The sequence below is a fragment of the Camelina sativa genome, chromosome 5 (assembly GCF_000633955.1).
Source record: "Camelina sativa cultivar DH55 chromosome 5, Cs, whole genome shotgun sequence".
Classification (NCBI taxonomy): Eukaryota; Viridiplantae; Streptophyta; class Magnoliopsida; order Brassicales; family Brassicaceae; genus Camelina; species Camelina sativa.
The window spans coordinates 6,102,998-6,114,222 of NC_025689.1; the positions used below are offsets into that span (position 1 = coordinate 6,102,998).

The following is an 11,225-nucleotide window of genomic DNA, read 5'->3' on the forward strand; positions in this document are numbered from 1 at the left end:
GATAGTACTAGAGCTCCACCACATTTATATGTATAACAACACCAAAAAATGAAAAGAAAATAGTGTTACGAAAAAAATCTACAAATCGCCTATCAGTCAAAATTACTACATGCATGTGACACTTTAAATTTTTTGTCCAAAAAAAAAAAAAAAAAAAAAGCATGTGACACTTTAAATTGTTTAATAACATTTAATATCTACAAATCTAAAATTAGTACATGCGTCATCTAAAATTTCATCATCAAAATTTTAATTTATATTAGATCAATCAATATCACATAAATTGAGCTCACTGCAACTCACATAATAGCACGTACGTATTATATAAAATCTAAAAGATTATAATATATCTTTATTCATTAGCCAACTGCAGCTTCTCAGCTTTTTGTCAACTTTTGTTGCATGAAAATTATTTTTGAAGTCTCTTTCTCGTTTTTGAAACGTTTCAGAAACACAAACTCGTGAAAACACGGAAATAAAACACAGAAACACAATTACTGAAAATTTTTTATTTGGAAATACGATGAAAACTTCATTCCCAATTTTGAAACACGATAGAAACTTTTTTTGTTTAAAAACTTGATAAATAGATAATTTGAAAATATAAAAATTTATTATACATATAAATATAATATTAGTAGTGTTTTAAAATAACAATTTAATATTTCTGTTTTGAATTTTTGTTGTTTCAAATATTTCTTTTAATATAATTTTTTATTATATATCATATATATATGTAAATATATATATGTGTTTCTAAAACGTTTTGCTTTCGCGTATATGTTTCCGTTTCATACAACCTAGTTGTCAACCAACTTTAAATTTGATATATGTCTTATATCGTGAATAGTTCATATATACCTGCCAAGTGCAGAATAATGAATCAAAAACGCAACCGAACCGATCCTTCTTTACAAAAATAAAATAAAATTACATGTAAGAAAATAATGAAAGTGTTTCCACCAGAAACTAAGTGGCAAACTGGGAACAGTGCAAATGACCCAAAATATTGGCGATTATACCCACTTACATCAATAAATATTCCATGAACTAAAATAAATTAGAAAATAACTTAATAAAAAGGAAAAAAGCAAAAAAAAAAAACAAAATGTAACCAATGATCACTCTACCCAACAGTGTCGGTATACTGTGACTCATTAATCATTTACTTAGTTTATACTTTATACTAGAAAGAGCTCGATGCATCAACACCTCTCCTGCTAGAGTTAGGCGACCATTCATCAAATGATATATGGGAACATTAAAAAAAATCTGCTTAGGACATTTCTATGTTTTATTTTGTACAACCGAGGAAAATAATGTATTAGTAAACGAATATGCATGACATTGTTTCAGCGAATTTTTTGGTCGAGAACATTGATAAATGCATCTTTTCTGTGGATTTACATTATGGTAGTTGACATAATTATCAATATAACATATAGTTAAAACCTAACTGTATACTTCGCACACTAGAATATTATCATGAAGAAAATGAATCTAATTAGAGAATATATATTTGATTACAGCTAACGTGCAATCAAATTCGATCAAATATGCGAACCCAAAGAATTATATTTTACAAGTTACAAAATTTTGTATCTTTGTATGGTTTTAGTCGATAAGGCAGAGAAATACGTCCCATGATTTAAGAGTAAGGAATTGGACAACTTGTCTGAAAATTTACAAAAAGAAAAATTACGGATATACTTTTATAATAAAATATTTACACTAAAACAAATTATAGACGTATAAGTTTCCGTAGAGAAATGAATGTTCACATCACATCCTTTATCTTTTGGCTCTATATAAAGAGAGATAACCAAGACAAAACATAACAACTCATTCAATTGAAAAGAAATATCTTCATATATCTATATTGCTACTACTTTAAAATATAATCAAACTAAATTCTTGATCCTAAGTTATTAGGATGGAGGAAGTAAAGAAGAGGGATTGCATGGAGAAGGCAAGGCCATTCATTTCAATGGTAGTATTGCAAGTAGGACTAGCGGGAATGGATATTCTGTCAAAGGCTGTTCTAAACAAAGGCATGAGCAATTACGTCCTTGTTGTTTACCGTCATGCTGTTGCTACCATCGTTATGGCCCCCTTCGCCTTCTACTTCGACAAGTACGTACTATTCTCTATCTTCCCTGCTATTTAGATCAACATAGTTCAATGTTTTGTTTGAACCACTACATCAAATTATCATCTACACGAAGATTTCATTCTTTTTACGTTTGTGTTTATTTTGAAGAAATAAAAAAAAAGGTAGAATTGTTGGGAATTATAGTTGATACCAAATTATATTGAGTAGTTTCAGGACCATGATAGCAGGATAGCAGGATATATATATCAAGTCTGATCAATATTAGGAACAGAGTTTGCAATACAAAAATCTTTTAGGCTACCTTTGTGTTTCTATGTGATGGTATATCTATGATCATGATAGAATAGAAATGCAAACACAAACGCAAAGAAACTCTGGTGGTCATATTCCACTAAAGAAATTTTAGGTTAAATCATGTGTATACATATTTATTGTTGAGTTGTTTATGTCAAAAAAATGTGGGTGGTGCTTGCATGGACGTTTGGTGTGTTGGAAGGATGAATGAAATTATAGCAAAAAGAAAGAATGAGGCTTTTGACGTAATATATGATGATAAGAAGTGGTCACTCATATGTTAAAAGACAAAATACTTGCAACCGTTTTATATTTGCTTTTCTGTGGCTTCTGTCATTATCATGCATTGAATGTGAGTCCTTACAATTATTTTAGTGTTTCTTTTTGCAAAAAAAAAAGATATACTAATTCAACATTAAGTGCTTAATCTAAAAGTGTGTATGCTTTAGTAACTGTGAACTTGTAATCTAGTAATTTCTTGTCAGTCTAGGAACCAAATTGAAATGATTCTAAGCTTATGCATAGTTCATGTTCTAATCAATTTTCAGTTTTCTGATCAAATTCGATTTTAAATAAAAACAGGAAGGTGAGACCGAAGATGACACTGATGATATTCTTCAAGATATCACTCCTTGGTTTACTCGAGTAATAATTTTTTGTTCTTCATTTCATTATATTTTTTTTCCTTTTCTTAACTTGATCTAATAAACAATTTTGTAATAATATAGGCCAGTGATCGATCAGAACTTATACTATCTAGGGATGAAATACACTACCGCTACATTTGCAACGGCCATGTACAATGTCCTACCCGCAATCACTTTTGTGCTTGCCTATATATTCGGACTCGAAAGAGTGAAGCTACGATGCATCAGGAGCGCGGGGAAGGTGATTGGGACGTTGGCTACAGTTGGAGGAGCCATGATCATGACACTTGTTAAAGGCCCGGTTCTTGATCTCTTTTGGACCAAAGGAATATCTTCAAAAAACACAGATGGGACTGATATTCACAGCGCCATCAAAGGAGCAGTATTGGTCACAATTGGTTGTTTTAGCTATGCATGTTTCATGATTCTTCAAGTAAGCTAAATTCTCTCTACTTACAAAATAATACAGCTATGGGTTGATTTTGACAAATGAATCAATGTTTTCATCAGGCAGTTACACTGAGAACATACCCGGCTGAGCTTTCTCTCACAGCATGGATATGCCTAATGGGGACAATAGAAGGAACGGTCGTGGCATTAGTGATGGAAAAAGGAAATCCTAGTGCTTGGGCCATTGGTTGGGATACTAAACTTCTTACATCCACCTATAGTGTAAGATTCATTCATACATATCCCAATAAGCCAGTGGATTATTCATCATTAATTATATTTAATAAAATAAATTGTTGGATCTAAAATGTGTGCAGGGGATAGTATGCTCAGCATTGGCTTACTATGTTGGAGGAGTGGTGATGAAAACTAGAGGTCCTGTGTTTGTAACAGCTTTTAGTCCTCTATGTATGATCATAGTAGCGATTATGTCAACCATCATCTTTGCAGAGCAGATGTATCTTGGAAGGTAAGGAAATCACCAAACATCAAACATGAGCTTTAACTATCAAAATCAGAATGATTGTAGTGAAAATATTTTGTTTCTTTGGCAGGGTTCTTGGTGCGGTGGTTATATGTGGAGGGTTATACCTTGTGATATGGGGCAAAGGCAAAGATTACAAATATCAATCCACGCCGCTAACAATTGATCCATCAACACAACCAAAGCTAGAACTAAGCGGAATTGGGAAGAATAATATTGATCATGAAGTCATTACAATCAGCAAGCAAGGAGAACAGAGAACAACAATTGTAGATTCAGTCTAACTCAACAAGTATGTCGACAAAAATGTTTTTCATGGAGGAGTCAGAACGTACTAGAGATTTTCTACTAGTTTCCAATTATGTATCAGAGAAACTGTAGAAAAAAAAATTGCTAACTACCATGGAGAGAACAAAAAAACTGTCCAAGAGGAAGTGCAAAATTTATATGATAAAACTATGTTATTCATGCCGTATATATACAATGAAATATGGTAAATGAATTACCAGTACAGGAGAAAATTTATTGACAGTGAAGTTGCAATTCTCTCAAAGGTGACCTTATTTAACCACCTTTGTGCTTCAAAATATCATTGAAAAAAATTGTAATGGCAAAATTCTACCATAAGACACGCTCATACAGACTTACCATGGTCTAAGGAAAAAGAAAAAAAAAAGATTGCATTGGAGCTAAGAGTTTTCCTAATAGTGTCTAAACCAGAGTTCATGACTCATGACTAGTAAAACCCTACAACGTCCCGGTTACCTTCATTACAAAGAGCGGTAATCTCTACAAGAAGTAGAAACATAGTGAACAAAGTAAGAAGCGAAGAGTAGATTTTAGCATTCTCAATGAGAGCCCTTAAAAATAACTTTTGAGTTCTGATTTCTGAATATTATTAAAAATTCATCATAAATTTGATGAATATAACTAACTCATATTAACTAATTAACAAAACAAAAAAATCTGTTAGAGGCAGAGTCGTTTTAGTGATATGCATAATTCATGTAGCTTACCTCAGAGGAATGGAGAACTGTCGATACTTTGTATGGATGGGAAACGTAGACCTGGAAATTGTACCTAATCATGCCTATCCCCGGGAAGAATATATAGTGAAATAATCACTGATATAATTAGGGATAATTAGGGATTTAGGATTTAGATTGTAGACATACGATAACTTAATTATGAGCAGAACAGAGCATAATCTTTGAGGCATGTGATGCACACCATATGTTGTGTATTTTCTTATACTACCTATACAAGCGAAGAAATTGAATAAAAATGGAAAAATGTTTGCCAGCTACGCCAAGTATTGGCCAACACATAGCCACACATACAAACAATATAAATGTTTTGTTAGCTACATGAACTATTGTCATTACATAAGGACATGCATAAACAAACATGATTTATGTGTACAACATTATAACCATCTAATTCCGATGATTTGTTTGCCGGAATCCGGTGTTGACCGGTATTGACCGGCATTGACCAATGTTGACCGGTATTGATCAAAAAATTAAAAATTTTATTTATTTTTTACAAAAAACAAAAGTTTAAAAAAAACAAAAGTTTAAAAAAATTACATAACTTTACTAAAAATTATATAATAAATTTTTACTACAAAATAATACAACAAATATACATTTTCCTTTTATAAATTCAAAATTTGGTTTTTAATTTTATACCATATCATTTGTATACCCTATTATATTTTATTATGTAGCATGCTATTAAATATTTTTATATAACAAGTATATAAAAATAATGGTAAATCAAAGGTTATATAGCAAGGTACAATATACTTTAACAAAAAAAAACAAATTAGACTCAATTATAAAAAGTCTATGAACATTTTTAAGCCAAAAGATTTTAAGAAAAAATTATATGTCTCATCATTTGTTATATATCATATTATATTTGTTATATAAAAGGAAATTTTTGTATATAACAAAATTTTACTACAAAGTATTATAACAAATATACATTTTTCTTTTGTATATAACAAATATAATATGGTACATGACAAATATACATTTCCCTTTTGTATATAATAAATATAATATGGTATAAAATTTAAAACTAACTTTTGAATTTACAAAAGGAAAATGTATATATGTTATACTATTTTGTAGTAAAATTTTATTATATAATCTTTTAGTAAAGTTATGTAATTATTTTGTTGATTTTTATTGTTTATGAAAAAAAAAAATTGGTCAACGCCGGTCAATATTGGTCAACGCCGGATTCCGGCAAACAAATCATCGGAATTAGATGGTTATGGTGTTGTACACATAACTCATGTTTGTTTATGCATGTCCTTATATAATGACAATAGTTCATGTAGCTAACAAAACATTTATATTGTTTGTATGTGTGGCGATGTGTTGGCCTATACTTGACGTAGCTGGCAATCATTTTTCCAATAAAAATCATTATGCTAATTATTACTCTCTCTAGATATTTTTACTTGTTGTTAAAGATTTTTGCACAAAAATTAAGAAAACTATTAAATTTTCTGTTTTGCTTATTATTAATATATTTTATAACTTTTTTGTTGGTCAAAATCTTAAAACAACAAGGATAAAACTAGAATATTCACCAAACATCTGCATTGAAAATCTAAAAGCACAACTATTATGAAAAAAAAATTAAGTTCTACAACGACAAATTAAATTAAAACGGAGGAAGTATAGTTTTATGTTTGTGACATCTAAAAGTTGGAAATTAAATTTTGGGTTTAATTGATCAATTTTAAAAGTTTATACTCTGTTATTGGGTGTTTCTGACAAATTAACTATTTAGAGGACAATTCTGTAAATAGTAAGCACTGCGAAGAATGAAGTGCAAACAGGTGAGAAAATTTATACGAGGAGAGCCGAGAGGCTCGGCTCCAGTGATTTGGGCTTTTCATGTTTGGGTCTACTAAGTGTGTGCCGGAAAATATATTTTTTCAATTCTTACTTTAATAAACAAAAGCTTATATGTTCCACTTACTTTAAAAATCAACATCTAATCTCGATCTAATCCAAAACTTAGCTAATAGAGGGAAAGAAGAAACAAAAAAAGGTTAACCCAATATTAACATAATTTAAACAATCTTGCTTTTGCCAAATTCGAAAGCTCCACTGTCCAATCCTAGGAATCCATGTGTTCATCTCTTCTTTGTGTCAACATGAAAACATCCAAAAAGAAATAGAAACAAAAAAACAAAAGTAAATTAGGAAGCAGACGATATAAGTCTAGGTTGTGTATCTATACAACTTTGTGCACGCGTGAGCAACAAGATCTCTTCAGCTTGGACTTTCCCGTGGCACGTATAAGGCAATACCGGGTTTGGACGATGGTTTTGGTTAACCGGTTTAGTTTTCCGGTTCGATTGATTATGAGTCAAGTCAATATGTACCGAAAATAAAGATTGAACCGGTCTGTGGTCCGAGAATCTTGACTCTCCCCTCACGTACCAAAGTTGCTTCATCCCGTCACCTTTCCACAATATCCGATCACACCTGAAAAATAAAATTTGAAAACATTGTTAGAAAAAAACAAAGTTTAAAATCATCATTATTGTAAAATATATAGTGCATGTTCATTATCTTACCAAGCCGGAGTTCTTCGTTTTTCTTTTGATTTTCCGGTCTGGACAACGTAATTATCAGAGTTTATTTGATATTTATACGTTGGTGCGAAATAAATTTTGCCTTCTTCCCATCCCCTAAAAACTCTACCAGCACTTTGTTCTATCTTTAGCTGCAAAGAGAACATGCTTTATTAGTTTAGGTACTCTTAAATAAATAGTTTATATACACAACCAATAAGTTTACATAAAAAAAATTGTGTACCTGATCTTTCTCTAGAAGTGCTTCCCAATCATGGTTTATAAGTTTTTCATGTACGTCACTGCTCGCCCTTAGCCGATAATTCAAATCTCCGAGCCATATTACTTTACTGTAACATAACCACATAACAAAACGATTAATAAATTAAATGAAACGTAAATTTTTTATAAACAAACTGTTATTATATATATTTCATAGACTTACTCATGGTCCATTATTGTCTCGGGTCGAGAATCTTTAGAAGAACGTGAGAATCTTGTCCTCTTAAATATTTCAGCCACATCTAAGTTTCTTCTGACCTCGTCGCCTTCTTTTTCTCCTGACGTAAGATGCGTACAAACGAAGCATAGACTTGTCTCATGCAACGACATGCTGATGGATACGGAGCCCTATACAAGATTGCATCGCTAATTAGCTACCAAGCATAAACATATATCAAAATATCTTAGAATCAGCTCTATTGAAACGTATATGCATGCATATCTTGGACTAACCTTGTTTCCAAGATATCCCATGATGCCACGGCCAACGCATGAAACCTTGAGGTTGGTTATACGTTTCCGGAGATCATCTCTAACCCATACGCACAAAAATATCCCCACCATTTGTTTACTCGCCGCGAGGCTATATCCGTGAAGAGGGGTCGAATTGCATGGAATTGGGTTATCATCCGAGAGACCTGAGAAGCTGAAGCGGGGCTGTTGTGATGATTTCGTAAGTTCAAAGGAGGTTCTGTGATTTTTAACAACTTCAAGGTCGTTGTTGTTGTTGTTGTTGTTCAAGGCTTCTCGGATAAGAGACAACCACTTAGCCGCTGGACCACTGTCCTCGGCTCCAAGAACATTACCGGCATTTAATGGCACGATTTCTTGAAACCTAAACAAAACAAAATTATGATATGATATTATTAATTAGTCCAAACCATATATTAAAAGTAGGAGAAAATTCGTTAATATGGTTATTATAAGCATACCCTAGCACGTAAATGTCGGCATCTACGGGAGATTCAAGCCAATCTTTTAAGTCTAATCCTTCATGTGGCGACTTCCCTCCCACGTTCCATGTCCCCACGAACATTCTAATCATCAACAATTAAACAACTTACAAAGTTAGTAACCATTGCTAATTGTAACTTAAAATAAGATAATTTATAGGTTAATCATGAAAGCATAGCCATATATTACTTGAGATCAAGTTTGTCATCAACACGTGTCAGATGTTGTTCACCGGTTGATTGTTTTAAATCCCCATTTCCTTGGCCCAACCACCCTATTACAACCGCAAAACAAAAACAAAATTTAATTAATTACGTACTTAATTATTATTATAAAAAATTATAAACGGCCAAAGATATGTATAAAACAAAAACTGGTGAATTCTGAATAGCAAGTACACCTAAAACTTGCGACTTTTTTTTTAACTTATAGCCTAAGTCCTCATCTCTCACCCTTCACGTGGAGACCGATATTACAACTAATCTATTGTGTTCTTTGTTTTTTTCTTAACAACTAATTAATCTCATTTTATCACTTGTCAAAACTCAAAACACGATTTTCATAGATAAAATAAAATCTAGGTTCCTTAATATCCCATTATGCCGTCGTTTTTGAGTCTTTGACACATATGTCTAATCCTACTACTAAAGATGGACCCAAACGCTTTATATTGTACGGAGAACTGTCTCAGTTCTAGTACGGTTTACGGACCATAGATACGACGCCGTTTCGATGCACAATAACAATATAGTAAAATTCATGAGCTTTTTTAAATATATTTTTACCTGGAAAATTTTCCGGCACGATCATGTCCGAGCAGCTTTTTCGCCTTGGCTCCATATTCACTAGTGGAAACAAAAAAAACATCCGGTTAGTCGACGAAAATATTAAAAACGGCACGTAGTTCGTAGAAAAATATCCAAAACGGTACGAGTCAATATCTCTACCTTTGACTGGGTAATCTGAGTGAAATTCGCAAGCGCCGTTACGTAGGTTTAGCCACTTCCTCACGACGGTCCTTGGCCAAGAAGCCTATAAAGCAAAACGCAGCCGGTTATAGCAAAAATATGATTTTAAAGAACTAAAAACTATTAACCAAAAAAAAAAGAGAGAACTAAAACTACATGTGTGGTTTTAAAGAAGGGTACCTTAGATTTCAAGATCTTCCCCATATTTCTGTAATAGAACGCTCTGCTGTTTTTTCCGCCACCGTTGTTGTTTGTACAAAAGTCAAGAACCACGAATCCGAGGATTTATAAAGGATGAGGATCTGGAAATTAAGAGGTAAGCAAGATATTAGTACGCGTAAGAGAAAACGAAATTAATGAAAAAATAATGACTAATAACTATATGAATAATATTTATTGAGCAATTTGGGTCCAATCAAAGATCAAGAAAGACAGAAATTATAATGTAAAATAAAGAAAACGCAGACAAACAAATTGAACCAAAAATAATACTAGTAGCTAAGATATTCAACGGGAAAATAGAAAAAAACCTAGTTGCAGGAGAATCGGAGACAGATATTTTAAAAACTTAACTACTTATAAAAAAATAAACAGTTCTAGAGTCTTAAATAAGGGAGAATTATAGTATTAAAAAGCATGTTGTAAAAATTTAATTAACACATGCCATGCCCATGATGCGTATGAAGCCATGAGAAAAAAACAGAGAATAAGGTTTTGTAAACGAGAACTGAAACTTTGTTTCTTGTTTTAGAAATAAAAAACTAATTACCCGAAAATAGAAGCGTAACCATCTTTGAACTAGGGAGGTGCAATAACGAGATCGATGAGAGGAAGGATAACAAAACCATTTTTTCCTATGGTTAGTGTTAAAGGGGAAATAAGGAAACAGAGCTATCATGAAGAGAGAAAAAAACAGAGCAAGTAAAAGAAGACGAAAGGGTGAGGAAAATTCAAGGGAAGACATTTGTGAGTTTCAAACAATAGATAGTCTTGTCCGAAAACGACTTAAGTAAATTACAGATTTATTAGCTGTAATAATTGTAAGATTTGTAGGGGAAGCTATAGACTTACATGAGTATAAGTTATACAAAACAATGTTTTGTGAACGAAAATGGAGAAGGGCCAGTTTAAATTTTGAGGAGGAGAGACTTGTGTGAGGGAGACCCAGAGAGAGAGAGAGAGAAAAGTTGCGAAGGATGAAGAGGAACGTTGTGCGCTTATACGGCTGTAAATGGAATTTATAAAAGTTGTGTTATGTGTAGAGGTGGACTGATTGGACCAATACATTCCTTATTTTATGTGTGATATTTTTTTAATATTTAATGATACTTTACATTACCTATGCAAAGGTGTACTGAGGTGGAAGGTTAGTAAGAAATTTTATGGTAATCGTGATCATAAAATTTGTAATTTTGGAAACTTACTATATCTT

The 11,225-nt window shown here is 32.2% G+C and overlaps 2 protein-coding genes across 3 annotated transcripts; one reads left to right on the plus strand and one right to left on the minus strand.

Moving 5' to 3' along the window:
* On the plus strand, nucleotides 1,821-4,517 carry LOC104785764 (WAT1-related protein At2g37460-like). The gene is made up of 6 exons (XM_010511029.2): nucleotides 1,821-2,133; nucleotides 2,990-3,052; nucleotides 3,136-3,487; nucleotides 3,565-3,726; nucleotides 3,822-3,973; nucleotides 4,059-4,517. The coding sequence occupies exons 1-6, from the start codon at nucleotides 1,934-1,936 to the stop codon at nucleotides 4,270-4,272; spliced, it is 1,143 nt and encodes a 380-aa protein (XP_010509331.1). The 5' UTR covers nucleotides 1,821-1,933; the 3' UTR covers nucleotides 4,273-4,517.
* Nucleotides 7,062-11,004, minus strand: LOC104785765 (type I inositol polyphosphate 5-phosphatase 8-like). Of its 2 annotated transcripts, none has more exons than XM_010511030.2 (11): nucleotides 10,865-11,004; nucleotides 9,974-10,095; nucleotides 9,773-9,857; nucleotides 9,611-9,670; nucleotides 9,015-9,099; nucleotides 8,804-8,908; nucleotides 8,325-8,706; nucleotides 8,035-8,219; nucleotides 7,834-7,939; nucleotides 7,593-7,741; nucleotides 7,062-7,500 (listed from the first exon to the last, which is right to left on the minus strand). In XM_010511030.2, exons 2-11 carry the CDS (start codon nucleotides 9,995-9,997, stop codon nucleotides 7,212-7,214), a joined length of 1,470 nt encoding a protein of 489 aa, XP_010509332.1. In that variant the 5' UTR covers nucleotides 9,998-10,095; nucleotides 10,865-11,004; the 3' UTR covers nucleotides 7,062-7,211. The 2 variants fall into 2 exon arrangements, with proteins under 2 accessions (XP_010509332.1, XP_010509334.1); XM_010511032.2 differs by lacking the exon at nucleotides 10,865-11,004 and adding an exon at nucleotides 10,563-10,843.

Coding starts and splice junctions, on each gene's coding strand:
- LOC104785764 (XM_010511029.2), top strand. CDS start 1,934: ATGGAGGAAGTAAAGAAGAGGGATTGCATGGAGAAGGCAAGGCCATTC. Junction 3,053..3,135: donor TCACTCCTTGGTTTACTCGA/GTAATAATTTTT, acceptor GTAATAATATAG/GCCAGTGATCGATCAGAACT. Junction 3,974..4,058: donor GAGCAGATGTATCTTGGAAG/GTAAGGAAATCA, acceptor TTTCTTTGGCAG/GGTTCTTGGTGCGGTGGTTA.
- LOC104785765 (XM_010511030.2), bottom strand. CDS start 9,997: ATGGGGAAGATCTTGAAATCTAAG. Junction 8,909..9,014: donor GATGACAAACTTGATCTCAA/GTAATATATGGC, acceptor GTTGATGATTAG/AATGTTCGTGGGGACATGGA. Junction 7,742..7,833: donor CACTTCTAGAGAAAGATCAG/GTACACAATTTT, acceptor TTCTCTTTGCAG/CTAAAGATAGAACAAAGTGC.